The sequence below is a fragment of the Hippopotamus amphibius genome, chromosome 8 (genome assembly GCF_030028045.1).
Source record: "Hippopotamus amphibius kiboko isolate mHipAmp2 chromosome 8, mHipAmp2.hap2, whole genome shotgun sequence".
Classification (NCBI taxonomy): domain Eukaryota; kingdom Metazoa; phylum Chordata; class Mammalia; order Artiodactyla; family Hippopotamidae; genus Hippopotamus; species Hippopotamus amphibius.
In genome coordinates this window covers 10,937,832-10,958,040 of record NC_080193.1, presented here as the reverse complement: position 1 = coordinate 10,958,040, position 20,209 = coordinate 10,937,832, and the positions used below count along the sequence as shown (strand labels likewise).

The 20,209-nt window shown below is 49.3% G+C and overlaps 1 protein-coding gene across 3 annotated transcripts in view; it reads left to right on the top strand.

Annotated features, from left to right (window-relative positions):
* The window catches only part of BICDL1 (BICD family like cargo adaptor 1), a 105,463-nt gene extending 85,452 nt beyond the window's left edge, over window positions 1–20,011 (top strand). Inside the window, exons 5-10 of one of the 3 annotated variants that reach the window (XM_057744937.1) lie at window positions 1,832–2,011; window positions 2,595–2,813; window positions 3,894–4,037; window positions 9,556–9,686; window positions 15,470–15,590; window positions 18,533–20,011. In XM_057744937.1, the coding sequence (XP_057600920.1) occupies window positions 1,832–2,011; window positions 2,595–2,813; window positions 3,894–4,037; window positions 9,556–9,686; window positions 15,470–15,590; window positions 18,533–18,694 (957 nt within the window). In that variant the 3' untranslated portion in view covers window positions 18,695–20,011. Of the gene's footprint in view, window positions 1–1,831; window positions 2,012–2,594; window positions 2,814–3,893; window positions 4,038–9,555; window positions 9,687–15,469; window positions 15,591–16,189; window positions 16,226–18,532 lie in introns of those variants that run through there. The other 2 variants (XM_057744939.1, XM_057744938.1) reach the window with 2 other exon arrangements.
* Window positions 20,012–20,209: the final 198 nt, after the last annotated feature.

Genomic DNA, 20,209 nt, shown 5'->3' with positions numbered 1-20,209 from the left:
TAGGGTCTGTTGTGGTAAAAGTAAGTGTAGTGATGTAGTGTGCTACAGTGTGGCATTTAGCAGCCACGATGGAGTCTCCCCTTACATTCAGCAGTAATAACCTCACCAGGTCACAATGCCCTGTTTGGACTCCACAGGGAAGGGGCCACAGAGTGTGCAGAGAGGGGTGAAGTGGTGGCAGCAAAAGAGAGGGAGGGAGCCCTGGCCCGTAAGTCATAATGCCTGCGTTGCTGTCCCCTCTCTATCGCTGGTGTTGCTTTCCTCCTCTGAGCTGCACATGCTGGGTAAGGCCCCTCCCAGAGCTAGGGCCTTATCTGTAAACCGTGAGGTGTGACACAGGATAGGGAGAGACGGCTTTTCCCATGGGTTTGGGAACTCTTGGTATTACTGCCCAGATGTTATTCCATATCCCACCCCTAGCTCCTTTCCAAACAACCCTTTCCTCCTAATTTTTTAATTAAAGTACAACACACATACAGTAACACATACAGGTTAAGTGGATAGCCCACGTCAAGACATAGCACGTTATCAGCACCCACAAGTCTTCCTCCTGCCCCCTAAGTGGGGGTCAGTAGTGGCAGTCAGTACGCTGCCAGTTCCTCAAAAGCAAACTTCTGTTCTGACTTTCATCTCTTTTATCTCAATGAAGTTTTGAAGCTTTTTATACATAGAATCATACATTACATATTGTTTTGTGTCTGGCTTTTGCTGAACGTCATGTCTAAGAAATTCATCCATGTTGTGGCATAGAGTAGCAGTGTGTTCCTTTTTTCACTGCTGTATGTATGGTATTCCAGCATGTGAATATATCCATTCTATTTTTATTGGTATTTAGATTGTTTCCCATTTGTGGCTTTTATGAAGAATGCTGCTGTCAACATCCTGTTTGTCTTTCATGTACATTTTCAGTCATTTATTACTGGGTCTGCGCCTGAGAGTGGAACAGCTAGATCATAGGATAGTAGGATAGATGTGTATTTCACTCATTAGAAACTGCCAAATGGTTTTCCAAAGTAGTGATTTATCTTCCATTACCACCAGCAGTGAGAGTCCCAGTTATTTTACATCCTCATCAAAACTTGATATTATTATTCTGTTACTATTATTTATTTTAGTCATTCTGGTAAGAGTCTAGCCTTACTTTGTATGCCTGTATGTTTATGTGTTCAACTTTTTATTATGGAGAATTTCAGACAAATTCAAAAATAGAATAATACAGTGACACCTCATGTACCCCGTGGTCCAGCTCTACAAACCGTCCATCCCTGGCCAGTCCCACCCTATCTTCATTACATCCACTTGCTCCCCTCTCATTGTTATTTTGAAGTAAATCCCAGAATTTTTATAATTTCACCTGTAAATAAAGAATATCTCTAGATGATAAGAACTTAAAAAAATATAACCACAGGACTAGTATACGTAGAAAATTCAGCAGTATTTCCTTAATATCATAAAATATCTCGTTAGTGTTCAGATTTTCAATTGTCTTATAAATGTCCTAATTGCTTTCACATTTTTCATTTGAATCAAGATACAAATTAAAATATGCCTACATGTGGCAATTAGTTGATATGTTTCCTAAGTCTCTTTTAATCTATAGGTTCCCCCTTTATGTTTTTTTTTCCTTGAAGAAACTGAGCTATTTGTCCTATAGAATTTCCAAAATCTGGATTTTGCTGGCTACATCCCTTTAATGTGGTCTAGCATGTTCCTCCCTCCTCTGTATTTTTCTGTAAATTGGTAGTGGGATCTAGATGCATGATCAGGTTCAGGGTCAGTTTTTCTGTTTGGGTTCAGCGCGTCTCACCACCGTTTGCTGTCTCTCTGAAAGCTGCATCAGAGCCAGCTGGAGCTCCAGGAGGTACGGCTCTCCTACCGACAGCTGCAGGTGAAGGTGGAAGAGCTCACCGAGGAGAGGAGCCTGCAGAGCTCTGCTGCCACCAGCACGTCCCTCCTGTCTGAAATAGAGCAGAGCATGGAGGCCGAGGAGCTGGAGCAGGAGAGAGAGCAGGTGCTGGCATCCCCACCACTGTGGCACATGAGGTTGCCCAGGGATCCTGGGGGCAGGCCCTGGCCTTCGAGAGCCCGTCAGTCATCCCTGTCACCCTGTGCCCGCTGTTTAGCTTCAGCATGGCAGGGGCCCATGGTCTGCACTTGTGCAAGCCCCTAGGCCTGCTGGCTGGAGCTGTCATGAGGCAGTGCCTCTTAGGAAATGCGTGTCAACTAATCATCAGCCTCATACCTCTTGTATTGACAGGGTTCTAGAACATTCACGGTCCATTCAATTGGCTTCTTTTCATACTACTCATAACCACTCATTCCCCCAATCATGCGCTGACTTCCACCAAAGTAACTGACTATATAAAGAAGTGCTTTTTGTGCAAATGGGAGGGCCTTGAGGGCAGGGAAAATAAGAATTGGGAGTCCGTATAGCTGTACTGGGCCCAGAATAAGTATCAGTATTTCTTGGGACAGGTGATTTGAAAAAAACAACTTTTCCGATAACTAGTATCTTGGATTCATACACTAGAAAAAGATGGCCGGTGGCAGTCTTCTCTAGAGTCCATAATCAGGAATAATTCTTTGTGGGGCAGCTGAGACTGCAGCTCTGGGAAGCCTACTGCCAGGTTCGCTATCTCTGCTCACACCTTCGAGGAAATGACAGCGCCGACTCGGCCGTCTCCACGGACTCCTCCATGGATGAGTCTTCAGAAACGTCGTCTGCCAAGGATGTGCCAGCAGGCAGCTTGCGCACTGCCCTCAGCGAGCTCAAGAGACTGATACAGAGCATTGTGGATGGCATGGAGCCCACGGTAAGAGGCCAAGCCGAGAGCTCCTTGCTCCACAAGACCTGGCTGGTGGGAGGTTGAAACCAAATGCAGAGGGTGAGGTTAACCCTGAAACTGGGATCTTGTAAAGTTTTCAAGAGTTTCTTCTGAGCCCTTGTCTGAGAACACTGAACATGGGAAAGCAGGCAGAGGGCGCAATGCTGGGGATGGAAGGCTCCGGAGTCCCTTCCTGCAGGCACAGGATGCAGAGGAGGCCTCCCTCCACGTGGTTACGTGCAGGCCATAGGGGCCTGGAGTGCGAGGGTTTTCCTGGGAGAAAATTTGGATCCTGGTAAAAGCTGCAAGTTACTTTTCTGTAGCCCATTGGTCCTGGTGGTGGAGTTAGCTGTGAACAGACAGACTTAAAAGATCTGAAGCTTCTGCTCGAAGGCTGGAAGTGAGCACAGAAAGTTGAGACGATCAACAACAAGGGCCTTTTAGAATTCCAGACATGGCTCCTCTTATGGAGGAGAGGAGCATTCCCACAGGCTTCCCAGGCAGACTGGCATTTCTTCCAGCTGCATGTCAGATTTCTGCCAGACTTAGTCTCCATTCACACCCCCAGCTCTCAGGTTGTTGTTTCTCTTCAGGTTTCCTCCTCCTACAGGATGGTTGCGTCTCTCTACCTGTATTAGGCGAAGTAAGGTGAAAGGGTGGTTGTCCTTATCTGAACATGCCATATTGATTCGTGGAATGTACTGGAGTGTGGAGGCTGGGTCAGCGTGGGAGAGGGAGCTGTCAGAATGAGGTGTGCTGTTGGCTCCACACAATTTCCCTTCCCCGAAGCCTGAAACAAAATAAATGTCTAGTTATTGTTTGCACATTGAAACTGAGCAAGAGTCTGTCTGCTGTAACTCTTTCTTCCCTCTTCTTCCTCTCTTTTTTCTCTCTCCCCCTCTCTGCCCCATCCTCCTTACTATCTTACACTTCCCCAAACCGAACCATCTCTCTACTCCCCTTCCCTCTTCATCTCCCACTTCTCCATCTCTCCCACTAACCATCTCTCTGCTCCCCTCCACTCTCACCATCTCTCTGGTTGGCCGACTCTCTCTCTTTTACTGTTAGAGCTCCCGGAGAATTGACGATGACTCCTTAGAAGAACAGATAAGGCAGACCAGTGAGGATTCGAGAGCCCTAAGGGAGCTCATGGAGGGAGAGAGGGGTAAACTGAGGCAAAGCCTAGAAGAGCTGCAGCGACTCCACAGTCAGGTGAGCACTCCCATCCTAAGCCCAGCGCAGGATGTGCACATGTCCCTGACTCCCTGGGGACGCCTGTGAGTTTCCCTCTCCCACGTCTCTTTGAGAAGCGGCTCTCTAACAGATCCTCACGGGCGGTGACCTAAAGTTGAGGTGAACTGGATGTCTTCAAGAGAAGAAGCCTGGGACTTCCCTGGTGGTCCAGTGATTAAGACTCCAAGTTCCCACTACAGGGGATACAGGTTCAATCCCTGGTCAGGGACCTAAGATCCCACATGCCCTGTGGCCACAGAAAAGCCAGTCCTCTGGTTTAGGCCAAAGTGAAATTGTCAGGGATAAGAATAGCTTGACCCTCCATTTCCTCCGGCGACACACTGCCCTCTATAGAGCCTGAATAATCGGGTGGATTCTGACAGTTTAAAGTGCCACAGCTCCCAGGATGATTATGGATGTTTTTCCAGCAGCTTCTGAGCAGGGAAGTTTGCAAACCAAGAAACAATTGATCTTTGCAGGCCTGTTCTCCCTTTGTAAGTGCTGTCGCCTCTGCTAGCCTGTTTTTCAGCTTTAGAGGCACTTACTGCTGCTCTCACTGTGCCCTTCCTGTTTGATCATGACCTCATCTCTTGAGAACACTGGAGAAGGACGTCTATATTCTGATCTGAAAAGTTTTAAAGGGCTTAGGAGCAGCCCCACCCAAAAAGGAACTTCTAAAATCTATCCTAGAAGATAAATAAACTCTGTTCCTTTTGACTGGGGTCACGTGTGGAGGTTCTGTCCCACTTGTGGGGGACACCAGACAGGTACCATTTTAAACCCCGCCCCCTTCTTTCCTTATCCAATGCTAGTCATCCCTTCCTGCTACAGGAAGAGGTTGCTGAGAGATGGAATTTAAGCCTGGCTTTCACTTCAGTCAGTATTTCTTAAATTTAAAGGAACTTATAGAAATAAACTTCTGTCTTTTTTGGGTTGTACCCATTAGACTTTCTAGTATTATTCTCTTGGAAGATATTGCACCCTCAGCCATTATTGCTCTTTTCTTTCTGTGAGTGATCAGTTAAGGAGGACAAGAAGACGCTCCTGAAAGCTGTATCTTGTTCCTGGCCAACCCCTGGGAGTAGAGTTGGGCACCAAAGACATTCTTGTGCCTAAAACCTAAGACCCTCTGGTGGTTGTTTATTTGGCTGAGAATGGGGGGGGGGGGGGGGGGGAGTCAGACCTTCCAAACTTGAAGAATAAAATGCAAGAGGAAGAAGATCTAAAAGTTCTTTGGATTCATAGAAGTCACTTTGTTGCTTCTCTGAATTATAAAACAAGAAATTCGAGAGGGCCATTACTTGGTTCAAAAACATTAGCAAGGTGGAGGTTGCTGAGAGTCTGCTATGGAACTATTTAGGAGGCCATCTCTACCAGGGAATTTTCTTAAAAGTTCAGCTGATAACTGGTTTAGGTCAATTCTTGTGGATTCTCATTCAAAAAAACTCATCAAGCAGTGTCATCATGGTTATGTTTGGTCCCAATTAGGATATAGAATTGGGCCTCTGCCAGGGGTTACCTCTTCCCAAAAGCTTAGTCAGAGCCGCAAACCTCTCAGCCAAACTGCATCCATCCAAAACTGTCCCTTGGGAGTAACACTGACCTCCCAGGGCAGTGGGTGGGATGCAGGTTGAGTTGCCAGGACAGTGGAAATGGCAGCCATCACAGCGGGCAGAGGTGCCTCCTGCAGTTAGCTCAGTGTGTGCCTGTGCTGCCCTAGACCCTGAGAGGTGCAGGGTGGATATGACAAGGCCCCTGTACCCCAGGACCTCTCAGTATCATGAGGGGCATCAGGCCAGTTTTGTACCCTTTGGGGAGCAGGGCCCAGACAAGGTGGAGTGGGACCAAGGTTCCAGCAAACAGATCCTAGGCCAAGGTCTGACCTCACCCGTGATCCAGCCTCCACTCCCGCTGCTTTCTTGTCTGAGAGTGTTCTTTTCTCTCCTGGAAACTAGGCCAGAGGTAAAAGGTGTGAGGCCTGGAAGGTGAAATGCCTGCGGTACCCCACCCCCTCAGAAGCCTATCCAAATTTTAAAATAAAACAGTGCCCAGGTTTAATTTAATCGATAATTCCCTGTTTGAGGCAAAAACACATAGCCAAACCTGAAGACTTGCCACCTGCCCTCATGCCAGCCATGGAGAATTCCATTCCCACCCACTTGGTCCCCTCTGCCATCCCTGCAGCTCTCCAGCGAGGGCTGATTGTGGGGTCTGGAGCTGTTGCCCGGAGGCAGGGAGGACCTGCAGAGCAATATGAAAAGTAGTTCTCCTTGGCCCCTCAGCCAGTTCACAGGCTGGTAAACCAGACTGTGGGAGGCACAGTGATAAACACAGTCCCAGCCCAGTCATTTGGCTCCCTTATGCTTCACTGAAGCGCATACCAGTTACCCCAGCGACATGAAAACTGGGAAGCGTGTGCTGGGAGCAGTTGAGGCCCTTACTAATGAGATCTTGGTGACGCTGCCTCTAGAATTTCAGCATGTTCTTTTCTCCCCATCCTCCTAGCTGCTGTCTCATTTCAGACCTTCATTCTTTTGCACCCTGCCTTTGGTCACCACTTCCCAGCTGATTGCCTTCCCCCAGCCCACTCACCCTCCACATGATTTAGATCAATCTTCCTGAAGCACGACTTGAAAACAGGACACTGCTCGCACGTTCTAGATTGACTTCCCATCATCAAGTTATGGGAAGCTTCCAGCCCTCCTGGACCCACAGTCTGTCTGCATCCAGCCGTCCAGCCTCCATTCCCGTTGTTTCCATCTCAGCTGCTCAGCTGTAGCAGAATTGAACGTAGGCCACAGACGGGCGTGGCACAGGCTGCCCTTGTGGTCCCATATCTGGGTCTTTTCTCCCACTCTTTCTCTCTGCCTGGAAGACTCTCCCCTGTCACCTGCACATACAACCCTACTCATCCTTCAAGCTCCTGGTCACGTTTCACTTCCTCCTCAAAACTCTCTTGCTTCCCTTCCCACCCCCCCATCCCCACCCGGCCCTGCTTTGTCATGGTTACCCTCTCTTCCTTCTCACCTTCCTAGTCCAGCCTTAGACCCCCTGCAAGGACAAGGACAAGCTCAAGATCTGACATACCTTTGTCTTCTCCTAAAGCGTCTAGTGCAGTGCCTTACCTAAAGCAGGTCCTCAAATGATTGTCAGCCCTGGATATGTGACTTCAGGGTGTTTCCTTTGATGCTATTCAATCTCGAGGACACCCATCTTAATGGGGAAAAGTGGATTTAGGGGTGACTGTAACCTAAGTCAGCAGATAAACAAGCCCGATGGGTCCTCATGGACAGCTGTCAGCTGGACGTCCTGGACATATGGGGGGCGGGAGGGGAGGCACTTACACCCTGAGCCGGGGCCCTTGATGTTATTTATTTCGTTTGATCCTCACAACAACTTGATGGTGGGCAATAGTTCTTTTTATTCCTGCTTTTTTATGAAACTTATGTGCAGCTCAGCAAGGGTAAGTCCTTTGTCACTCCTAAGCTGGCAGTCTCTACCTTGATCAGGCCTTCCAGGCCAAAGCAAAAAGTTCTTGTGGAGCTTTATCTGGAGCATATTAAATGTTGGCTTTTCCTGCCTAGCACGTAGTTTTATCTGTTGCTGACTCAGCTGGTCGAACACCCGGCTGGCCCACGGCTGGTCCAAGGCCACGTCAGGGCTCATGTGGTCTGAGAAGAGCTGTCTGTCTCTGCCAGGTGCTTTCTGGGTCTTGAGTTCTGGCCTACCAGGCTGCAGAACCTGCTAAGAATAGGGTGAGGCTGGACTTCTCACCTGTTGCCTCCTCTGTTTAAGGGCTCACTGCACCTGTATGCCCTGGCCTCTGCTGGTGCCCAGTCTGTTCTTCCCTGAGGCTTCTCACCCTGCTCGTTGGAGCTGTCCATACCATGAAAGCACAGAGCACCAGGTCCTGACGTTGCCTGCCACGCACCTGAGAGTACAAAATTCATTGCCCATAGCGACAACAAATTGTCCCATATCCCTCTTCATTATTGGATGTCCTCTGATTTGCTCCCCAGTGGCTGCTACTCCAGGAGCTGGCAATTCTGTTGTCTCAGCCTGGGGAGTCCAAAGTGCCTCCAGGGAAGCTTGATCTTCAGCCTTAGTCCTGGGGCCTTTGCTCAGCTTCATTGTCTAAAGATGATTAGACCTGGGCTTTGAAGAGCAGAGGAGCGTATAGAAGGTGATGTCTGTTCCCTTGTGGGAGGGACAGGCCTGGATTGATGGATCCTCCCTTGGAAAAATGTCAAAGTATGTGTAATATTTAATAAGAGGGCAGGGTCAGGCATCCTGACTCCAGTCTGATCCTATCGACTGAAAACAAGGTCTCTCCACCTTCCATTCATTCAACAAATATTTATTGAAAGCTCTACCAGGCAGGGATTCTGGCTGTAGACAACTGAAACTTGCTCTGTTTAACTTAAGCAGAAAGAGAATGTATTGGAATTAAATCTGAAAAGCTGCAGAATCAACAAGAAGGCTGGAGAACTGAGCTCCAAAACAGGAAGGAGCCATGGGAAGTGGGGCAGCAAAGCCATTTGCTATCAGTGTAATAATTTTCTACTGGCTGATGGCTTTGCTGTACCCTCAAGGGCTGCAGCCCCAGGTACCAAGGAAAGGATGGCTTCCTTAGGGAGAGGGCATGCTCTGTCTCCTGCCAAGGCCCATGCAGCCAGGAATGCCCCAGATAGGAAGGAATTTTGAATGCTGACTAGCCCCAAAATGACAGCTGTCCACTGCATAAACATTTGGGATTAAGCATTGTATGCAGTCAGGCTCTGAGACACAAGGATAGGACACACTCCTCACCATGGCAGAGCTCAAGGTATACAAGGGGTTACTCTGTGCAGTAGGTGGGGTAAGCGGTGGTCACTGAGGGAGCCACTAGGAGGGGCACATCACCTCCAAAGGTTGACTGCCAGTAAATGGGCTCTGGTGCCATTCACTGAGGCATGGACAACAGAAAAGGTAACAGGTTTGAAGTGAAAGGTGGTGACATCATTCTTCTGTCTAAATTCCATGCGGCTTTGATCTGGGGAGCTGAAGGAAGAAGATGTCAGAGAAATGGGAGCCAGGTCCCAGGCTTTGGGACCAGCCAGGACCCTGTGGAACACAGGGCAGTGTTCCATGTTGAGTGGAAGATGGCTAGAAACAAAACTTGAGTCCCTACCCCAAAAATATGTTTCAGTGCCCTGATGCATGTGTGGCCTTCTCTCATTAGGTCCCTGAGAGTGCCTTGAAATGAAGGAGGTGCTGTGCTGTGTACAAAGGGGATCTGGTCCCAGGGCTGCAGTCCAGGGCTGAGCTCTCCCCTGGCCACTGAGCTCCAGCCTAGCATGTGGCCTCCTCTCTCGCGGAGCAGGGGCCAGCGGGAAGTCACCAGCCTGCCCTGCACATAGGCCCTGAGCCTGCGTGGGCCTTTCCTGCCTCTTGGAGGGAAACACCCCAGGCTGGCAGCAGTGGTGTCATCACGTTCATCCCATTCGTCTCCCATTAGGTGACGCTGCTGAGTGTGGAGATGACTGCGTTGAAGGAGGAGAGAGACCGACTCAGAGTGACATCTGAGGACAAGGAACCAAAGGAGCAGCTTCAGAAGGCCATCAGGGACCGGGATGAAGCCATTGCAAAGTGAGTGGGCACTTGTTTAACTGCAAATAACATGAGTATGTGCTCGATTTTAAAAGTTAAATCATACAGAAGAATACAAAACTGAGTTTCCCTGCTACCCACGCTCACTCCCAGTCTCATTCTTTCTCCCAGAGACACTACTGTTAAAAGTCAGATATGCATTTTTTGCAGACTTTTTCCCCTTTGCATATGCAGGTATATATGCAATATAGTTTTTGCAGATTTTTAAAAAAATCAGTGAGCTGATGCTCTACATGTCTTTTCTGTTTCCATTTATATCTTAGCTTTCCAATATCATTTTATATATATATATATATATATATATATATATATATACACACACACACACACACACATATCTCAACTTCTTAATTTTTAGGTTAGTTTTTTGGTTGTTGGTTTTGTTTTATCATTATAGACATTTTCAAGCATACACAAAAGTAAAACACATAAGATGAATTCCGTCCTACGTACCTCTCAGTTTCAACACTAACCAGCATATTGCTAGTGTTGTTCTATGTATAGCCACACACTTCTTGCACCTCCCCTCTGGACCATGTTAAGGCAGACCACAACACGTCATCTCATCTCATCCATAAACACTTTCACATAAATCCCTACCAGGAAAAGATTCTTTTTGTAAAACACACACCACAATTATCACATGAAAAAAAAAAAGTTTCTTAATATCATTTAGTATCCAGTGTTTAAATTTCCCTAGTTGCCCCATAAATGTCTTTTTGTAAATATTTATTTATTTATTTATTTAGGTGAGCCAGGTCTTAGTTGGGGCAGTCATGATCTTCAGATGCAGCATGTGGGATCTTTAGTTGTGGCATGTGATTCTTAGTTGCAGCATGTGGGATCTAGTTCCCTGACCAGGGATTGAACCTGGGCCCCTTGCATTGGGGGCACGGAGTCTTAGCCACTAGACCACCAGGGAAGTCCCATAAATGTCTTTTTATAATTGATAAGAATCAGGGACTTCCTGGGTGATGCAGTGGTTAAGAATCCCCCTGCCAGTGCAGGGGACATGGGTTCAATCTCTGCTCCAGAAAGATCCCACATGCCGTGGAGTAACTAAGCCCCTGCAACACAACTATTGAGCCTGTGCTCTAGAGCCCGTGAGCCACAACTCTTGAACCCGTGTGCCACAGCCACTGAAGCCCACGTGCCTAGAGTCCGTTCTCTGCAACAACAGAAGCCACTGCAATGAGGAGCCCACGCACTGCAGTGAAGAGTAGCCCCCACTCACTGCAACTAGAGAAAGCCCACATGTAGCAATGAAGACCCAATGCAGCCAATAAATAATTAATTAATTAATTTAAAAAATCCCTGACACAGCCAAAAATAAAATAAATGAATAATTTTTTAAAAAAAGAAATACAATTGATAAGAATCAGATTCCAAAGTCCACATACTCTGTTATGTCCCAAAAGTCAGCAACACCTCCCCCTCCATCGTTTTTTTTTTTTGATTTGCATTTATTGAAGAAACTGGATCGTTTATCTCATTGTTTTTCTACATTCCAAGTTTGATTGCATCCCCAGGGTGTCATTTAACATTTTTCTCCATCCATTATATTTCTAGTAAACTAGGTCATCTTAAAACAATGTTTGGGGCTTTTTCTGGCAGAGAAGAAATGCGTAAATGCATTCTTTCACATTCAAAATATGTGGCAGTACATGGGCAAAAACATTTACATATTCCCCATTCCCCTGAAAGTTATTTCTTTTTCTTTTTTTTTTTAATTTGTTTATTTATTTTATTGGCTGTGTTGGGTCTTTTTTTGCTGTGCGCGGGCTTTCTTTAGTTGCGGTGAGCAGGGGCTACTCTTTGTTGTGGTGTGCGGGCTCCTCATTGCCATGGCTTCTCTTGTTGCAGAGCATGGGCTCCAGGTGCATGGGCTTCAGTAGTTGCAGCACATGGGCTCAATAGTTGTGGCTCATGGGCCCAGTTGCTCCTCGGCATGTGGGATCTTCCTGGAGCGGGGATGGAACCCGTGTCCCCTGTATTGGTAGGCGGATTCTTAATCACTGCGCCACCTAGGAAGCCCTGAAAGTTATTTCTTGATCACACAGTCAGTCTGCCCTGTACACTGAGTGTGAGGAGATAAAAAGTACTAAAAATGCGTCTGCTTTTGGGGGCTTTACGACATGTTAATAACATCTGCGCATCACTTTACTGCTTACAAAGCACTTCCATCCTTTAATCCTCCCAGCCACAGCAAGAAGTAAAACTTTTTAATCCCAATTTTTAATCCCAATTTTACAGATGAGGAAATTTCCCTGAGATCACAGCCAGTGCTGATCACTGGCCTCCACCTCAGGTCTCTGACTGCTGTTCCACATCCTTTCCCCTTACCTCACGGCTGCTTGTCAGGAAGCTAAAAGGAGCTTATTTAAAACAATTTGTGAACACATACTATTTGCCTTTTTAAAAAGTAATATGATGCATTTTAATTTCTGACTTTAAAATTCCCTACCCTTTCCCACTTCTCACTTCCATATAAAGTTGTCCCCTCCCTTCTGTTCTCTTTAATCATTTCATTAACATTGTTTTGTAGTTTTACCTTTAGGTCCCCTTTTCTTTCTGGTCAGAATCTCATATCAGGTTGGCTTTCAATTTTCAGTTCATTTTGGAATTATCCTCAGTGAGGCTCACAAACCTATGTTTATCTTTGCCATTCCTGGTGAATTTAGTTACTGAATACTTGAATAGCAGTGTGGTATTTTGGAGTGAGACCGTACTTTTATGAGTAACAAAGGGTGAAATTGTGTCAAACAATTGGGGAATAAAACGGTAAAATTAGGGTACTAATTGTAGTAGCCAAATGGGAATAAAAAGCAGAGTAAATTAGAAGTAGAGTCTGGTTGGTCACCTTCTCTCAGCTAGGCAAGCGGAAGAGAGCCGGCCATCGAGCTCTGACCATACTTCATCATTGGCCTGGGTGGTGGGAGATGCAGCCAGAGAAAGTGCCAGGATGCAGGCAAGCAGAAGAAACACGTTGTCTAGTCCCCTCCCTTAAAATAAGTTCACTTAGCTCTGACACCTAGGTGACAGAGGAAATCACCAAATCTCCATACATCTTGAAATGCGGGCCCTTACCTGCTGCCAAAGGAGGCCCAGTTAACTTCCTGGAGTCTGACTGAACAGATTTGCAAATTCTACTCCCTGAGTAAGGAGAATTCTAGAGTGAGGCCCCTGTCTTTCCTGGACCCTATAAAACAGGGCTGGCCCTTAGGGAGGGTGTTAGATCACTCCAGGATAGTTCTTTTTTTGTCCCTTAGAAGTGACATTCTGGGTATACAAAAATTCAGACAAGAGACCTAAGGAATGATTCAAATGTGGTGAAACCATACATTTGTATAGGACCATAAGAGTTTTACAAGTTTTACATATACATCATCTGTGATCCTGGCAGCGCTTTAGAATCATCTGGGCAAGTCTTCCCTTGCCAATGCCCTCTCCAGAACAATTCAATCTGAATCTCTGGGTTTGGGGCAACTTCTTAAAAAGTGTCCCCTTACTCCCACTCCATGATTCTAATGTGCAGTCAAGGGTGAGAACATCCCCAAGAAAAATAACTTCCCTCTCCTCAGTGACAACCTTAAGGTGAGGATCCTTATGCAATAGATGAGTTTCAGAAAAGTAACAATTTTATCTCCTTGCAGGTGTAAGGTCCTCAGTGAAAAAAATCCAGGGCTAGCAATCTGCCTTACAAAAACAAAAAGGAGTCAGTTACTAGTGGTTTCATTTAAATAAGGAATTCTTCTAGCTCTTTGAAATATTCCTTTTTAAGACTGATTAGGGACTTCCCTGGTGGTGCAGTTGGGTGAGACTCCCCGCTCCCAATGCAGGGGGCCCCGGTTCCATGCCTGGTCAGGGAACTAGATTCCGCATACTGCAACTAAGATCCCACGGGCACAGCTGGGACCGGGTGCAGCCTAAATAAATAATTGTTTTAAAAACACAGTTAAAAATAAGATAGGAAATGCTTCTGAAATATATATATATATTTTAAAAACTGTTTAATGTATTGATCAGGGGCTTCTGCAGCTTTGCTTTCCTTGTCTGGGGTTTCTCATGAATGACAAGCACCAAGATTTCCTATGAGCAAACGTTCCCGAGGGTGCAGTTCAAGGCTGTGACACCTAGGTCCGCAAGGTGGGCCCAGCCCGGGGGGCCCTTAGGCAGGAAGGGGACCCCCTCCATGCCTGGCGGGCCGCAACTGCTGGTGGACGTCTGCCCCTCCGCCAGCAGCGTTAGTCAGCACGTTCCGGGGTCTTCAGGCTGTTCATGGCGCCACCTGCCGGGAGACGCCTGTAAGCTCAAGAGGCTGAAGTTCCAGGACCGCGGGGTTAGCCAGCCAGGCGTCCGTGACAACCGGCGCCTTGCAAGGATTTCCGCAGTTTGCGGCCAGCCAATGGCAGCGGGCGTCACGCGTGCAGTCTGCGGCACTTGAGACTCCGGCGCTCATTGGACAGGCTCGGCTGCTGTCCCCACAGCCGCAGTGTGGGCGGGCGGACCCGGTGTGAGCACGCTGGAGCCGCTTCCCTAGTAAGGGTGGGTGGGGTGCCGTTCTGGAGCCCTGGAGTGTCGGGGGAAGTGACCAGTTGCTCGGTGGACTTAAGGCCAGAGAGGAAGTGCTGGTCGCGCGGTGGCCCGAGCGCTTTACCCCAATTGCCCTGCCTTAGCTAGGCAGCCTCTGCGGGTGGACCCCTCTCAAGGCCCTGCACAATGGTCGCTGGCCGTGTGCGAGGAGGACAGTTTTGTTAGTTTTGCCCTTTCGAATATGATAGGTAACAGTTGATGAAGATAAGGGCTAAATACTGCTCATTTTGGCAGCTGGGCAACCAATGGTACCTCGCAAAAGCTGCCAGCTGGTCTCTCACACTTTTTATTCCCATCCCCTGGCCGCCCCAGAAATTGTCCTTTGCGTTGAACAACCATGATTTAGGAACGTTGGGGAAGGTAAACAAAATAATATGTAAAACATTAAAATGTGAAAATACAATATGCAAACGTGTGGGAGCAGTTACCCATCAATGATCATCATCCAGAGATAACCAAGTAGACATTTTTGTGTATGACCTTCAAATACAACATGGGGCAGGCAATTTTTCTTTTACAAAGCTAGTATCATATGTGACTTTGTCTCTTGGTTTTTTCCTCTACTCAGCATACATCAGGAGTATTTCCCCACTGTCAGTAAATATTCAATTTCATGGTTGTTACTGGTGACTGTATTCCATCATATAACTTACGCTGGTCCCCTAGTTGTTGGCTACAGTGGTTAGCTAAGCTGTGACGATCACCACTCTATGGCTGCCTTTGCACACAGCCTGAAAGTGGGGGTTGCTGGTAAAAAGGAGAGCACCAGGAGGTTAACAACTTCCATGGGGCTGGCCTTTTCAGGAAAAGATTAGCAGTTCCTTAGTGCTGTGCGAGGCCTTTGATCTCTGGGTTCCAGTCCTGATTTAAGTATCATTCTCTTTTAATCATGTCTTTGAGATGGGATGGCAAGTAATTCCTTCACCTACAGGTTGGTTATGAAAATTGAGAAAATGTATATGAAAGCCTGTTGCAGAACGTTCCAACCCTCTACAAGTAACATCATAGTTACTGTTACAGTTACTGTTTGTTGTGTTACAGTTATTGTTTGTTGTGAGTTTGGGGTCAGAGGCTATTTCCTCATCTTGTGGGCTCCAGGTGCCCCAGGCAAAGAACCTGATGCCTCTGGCTCAGGGTATCCATACTCACCCTGGCTTGTCTGCTTTCAGGAAGAACGCTGTGGAGCTGGAACTCGCCAAGTGCAAGATGGACATGATGTCTCTGAACAGCCAGCTGCTGGATGCCATTCAGCAGAAACTGAACCTCTCGCAGCAGCTTGAGGCTTGGCAGGTAAAGGAGAGTCTCTGAACCGAGGCTGAATGTAAGAATGAGAGCTTGTTGCTGGAGGGTCCCATGCGTGTGGGTGAGCAGTAATCCCAGGCTTCACCTGAGGAAATTCAGGGTTTGCGGTCCCTCAATAGCTGGGGAAGAATGCCTGAAGGAAGATGCTCTCGAGGGCGAGGAACCCCAGGCTTTGCCGACTTCTAAGCTTGGAACAGGGACCTCCTTCAGCTAGTCGTCTTGGTTGTGTTTAAATTAGCTAGGAAGAAATGGCTACTAACATGGAGGGCCCAGGAAGCCCTGTATGACTGACTGAAAATTCATAGCAGATGTAATTCAGCCACCCTTGAGTTGCCAGCAGCTGATGCTCTTCCCTTTCTCAAAGGCCAGCTTCCTTTTTCCAAAGAGCTCTGTCCTGGTGCAGGTCTGGGGAAAATGAGTCAGTGTGTCCATCTCTAGGACCATGGTTGTCAGAGTCCCGGCAGCCTACCCTGTCCCAGGTCCAACATGGCTCCCCGCTGGGCCAAGGCCGTACTTGCGATTTGTTAATGAGGTTAGGGTAGTACAATTTCAGGATATGGGTGTAACCATTCATGTTTCTCCCCAAGAAATCCTAACCAGACAGATGAAAAGTCTCCTGCGGCTTTCCCAGGCAAGCCCCACGTGGAGGGCAGGTTAGAAGTGACCGTTCCTCCAAGGGCCCTGCTGGGCTGGCTGCAGGAGCACTGGCGTGCCCCCCCAAGAGCTGCTCCCTGGCTCCCCGCCTCCTCCCCACGGCCAGCTGCTGTTTCCTGGCTCACCGCCCCTGTTCTCTCTTTTCTCTCGGCTACAGTTTGCTTCCTCAGGGCTTTTTACTATCTGGCTCCTTTGGTTTCTGATCTAGTGGCCTTTCTCAGTTCCCGTATCAACAGCTTTAGTTGTACACCCCTCCTGCCTTTGAGGTGAGATTGAGCCCTCATCACCCACCCTCTCCCCTGCCGCCATCACAGTCCTGCCCCTGCCGCCTCCCTTGTGGTCCACCGTGTTGTGTGTCGGCGCCAGCGTCATCTCCATACAGCGTGCCATGCCATCGAGCCCCGGCCTCCCCTCTCCCTCCACCGTCACGTCTGGTGAGCGCGGCAGCACGTGGCCCAGTACTGACAGGCTGACTGGTCTGACCCTGGTTTCTTGGTTCCACCTCCTCATAAATGGGTTGTTTTATAGAAGTAGCGGCCGGCATGGAATTATCAGCAGCTCATGCATGTGTGTGTATGAAGTTTTAAAGTGATACATTTCATGGAAGTACCTTGATGAATCTTAAAGTATGAAAAAAATGCCGTTTGCAATGTACCAGAAAAAACACTGGCAGCTTTGAAAGGGTTTCTTTCTGAAGGACCCTGTGACACTCATGAGGTTGCACTTAACATAGATATTTATGGCGCACGTCCCAGGTACGAGGCACTGTGCCGAGGATTTTAGTGTCCTTCAAATAGGGGCTGTGTCTCATTTCTGTGAGGAGGAGGAGAGGTGTAGGTAGGAAGTGGAATATGAAGAAGGGAGGGGAGGAGGCAGGAGAGCAGGATGTGAGCGAGGGGTCCACACCCGCCACTACCTGGTGACTTGGTCAGGAAAGTCCCTTTGTTTCACACTGAAACTTGCGAAGACATTTGAGTGACTGGTGAGAGCTTAGGTGAGTGTGTAGGAGGTGATGGACAAGCTGGTCAAGCTGGGAGAGGGGCCCAGCCAGCCCCACTTCCTGCACTCACCAAGTGAGCAGCTGCTGTGGGCCGCTGAGGTCATCTGCCCTGACCTCAGGGAGCGCCCCGCCCAAAGGCAGGCCTCACAGTCCACAGTCCGGTGCACAATGGACATGAGCAGCTGACTCACTCCAGCATTTGGCCCGAGGCTTGATCTTTTCACCAGGACATCCCAGAGCCCACCGGGTTTAGGGTGAAGGAATCAGGCAGATGTTTGTGTTTCTAGCTGATGTTACTAGACAGGGCTGCTTATGTTGCTAAACCAGTAGTTTTCATAGTTTGCTAGTGGCAGAACGCCTTTGTCAAATGGATTGAATCTTGTACAGACTCAATCTAGCAAGTAGAATGGAGAGTGGAGCTGCTCTGTGGCATAAAAGCTGGTGCTCTGTAAGGTGGAGTTGGGGAGAAGGCGGCATTTTCTATGCAACTTTAACACATCGGAGGGGAAAGCTGCTACCCTACTGAGGAAGCCAAGCAAGTGGGCATAAGTTGGAGCAAGACAAGCCGTGAAGACGGTGATGCCTCTGGCCTCTGCCAGATGGGAGCCTCGCCAGTGGGGGCCAAGCGCATGGTTGGTGGTCGGTGAGATGGCACCACAGGGGTCACAGTCCAGGGAGCCTGTGACCTTGCATATGGGCCTGCCAGGGGTGCGTGGTCATCAGCAGCTCAGGCAGTTAGTAGTTTGAAGGGGACAAAGAGGCAGAAAAAGCCCCCTGAGGCCAGGCTGTTAGGCTGGAGAACTGGCAAGCTGAGGCCACCCTAGGGCTTGGGGTGGGGGGGGGGTGGTTACCAAATGAGAGGTGCCCACCCAGCCCCAAGGGACACAGGAAGCAGGACAGAGGGCCAGTCATAGGCAAGGCTGAGCGCTGGCGTGAGCTGGCAAGCTGGCTGGGTGGAGATACTGGCAAGTATCAGCTGTGGCCATTCTCTGGGCCCAGAGGGACACATCTAGGGTGAGGGGTCAGCCAACTAAGTGTGTAAGAAGCCAGCCTCAGCCCTGAGGAGACGGGAGGTGCCTCGTGGCTACTGTGTGTCCGCACAATGCGTCCACGTTTGCTGCTTGCTTGGTCAGGTCGGGGCAGCCGTAGCTGCAGCCGCTCACTCATCTCATCCCTCGTCCTCACCTCTCGTGCTTCCTACGTTTGTCACCTCCCCACCACCCACCCCCAGCACCTGGTCCGAGCTGCTCAGCCTCCTCCACTCTGCCCTCTGCAGGATGACATGCACAGGGTCATTGACCGGCAGCTGATGGACACACACCTGAAGGAACAGAGCCGGCCGGCTGCAGCCCTCTCCAGGGCCCACGGCTCGGGGCGTGGGGATGAGCCCAGCACCTACGAAGGCAAACGGCTCTTCTCATTCTTCAGGAAAATTTAAACTGGGAGGAGTCAGGCCAGCAAGAATGGGTGCACGGGAGGCAACTGAAAAGGAGGTGTGGGCCAGGGCCAGGGCACCATTTGTGCACACCGGTCCCCCATCTCCGGGCCAGGCTCAGCAGCTGCACTGTCCACCCGCACGGGGGCCAAGTCGTCCAGGAGGGCCTGCTCGGCCTCTGAAGCCTGCTCTCAAGAGAGGGATGGGCAGGAGCCTTGTCCCCACCGCCTGGCCACGCCCAGCCCGGGCTTCCCTGGGATCCACTGCCGTTGAGCAGGGCTCAGGCTGCCTCCAGAGCAACCCCTTGGTTGGGCTCTGCTACTCAGACCTGATGGATCACAGCCCACCCCGCCTACCCCTCAGTGGCTCCTGTGCCCAACCCCAAGCACCGCTGCCCTTCTGCTTTGAAATATGGGGAACAGAAGAAATGGAGGCCCTTTCTGCATGCCTCAGGAGGCTCTGGCTCCCCCCCAGCTGGCCTGAGCAGCGGGGGCCTAGTCCTGCAGGGCACCAGGCCCAGGCCTGACCCCCATCCATCCTCCCACAGCCCCTGGCCCAGGGAGGAGGCGGCCCCCTCACCCGCGTGCATGCACCTCTGCTGGAGCACCTATGGGCCAGGAGCCCCAGCCTGCAAGGCCTGACGGCTGGGGCTGTTCCCACACTCGGCCTGGGCCCTGCCGGGGCTTGGCTGAGGCCACCCCCAAGCCTAAGAGCAAGAGGGGCCTGCCTTCCGGCCACTGCTGCCATTCGTCCGCCGCCCTCTCCAGTGCAGGCCTTCCTCCTCATTGGGGCCCTCTGCAGGCTTAGCCCTCAGCCCTCTCCCCTTCCTTGCGCCAGGGCTGAGGGGTCTGCTCCTCCCACAGCCCCAGCTCCCCTACATATACGAGTTCTTGCCTCATCCAAGCAAGTCCAGGTCACAGAATGGCTCCAGAGGGGTCTGCAGTCAGCCACGCCACCTCCAGGGCAGTGCTGGCACCACGGGGTGGACGCCTCCAGATACTGCCCACCAGGCCCACAGAAGGACCAACCCGGAAACCTACTACTCCTGATCCTTCCTCAGCAACCACTTCACCTTCTCTGCTGAGGCCCCGACTCAGACTCAGAGGCACCCAGGCTGAGCTGGCCCACAAGCTGCTTTACAAAGGATCATCTCCCTCCCTCACACGGGAAAAGCACAGCAGGGATGAGTGGAAAGAATGTACCTATAGATATGTACATACCACAGTGCTGTAATTTTGTATGTAGCAATCATGTAAATACATGTATGGATTTTATAATATACATATTATATATGAATCTATAAAGGCATATTTTTAGAAAAACAGCGCACCACTGCTTCTTTTGAAAATAGTCTTAAGAATAAAATGAATTTCTACAGAGCTTCCCGCCTCAGTCACTGGGTACCTAGAGGGGGTGTTTGGGCAGAATGTAGCTTACGTTTTCGAACCTCTGGCTGGTTGGCTATGAAAAGGCAGTGATAGTGAGTCCCCCATGCACCTGGGAGGTCACCTCATATGG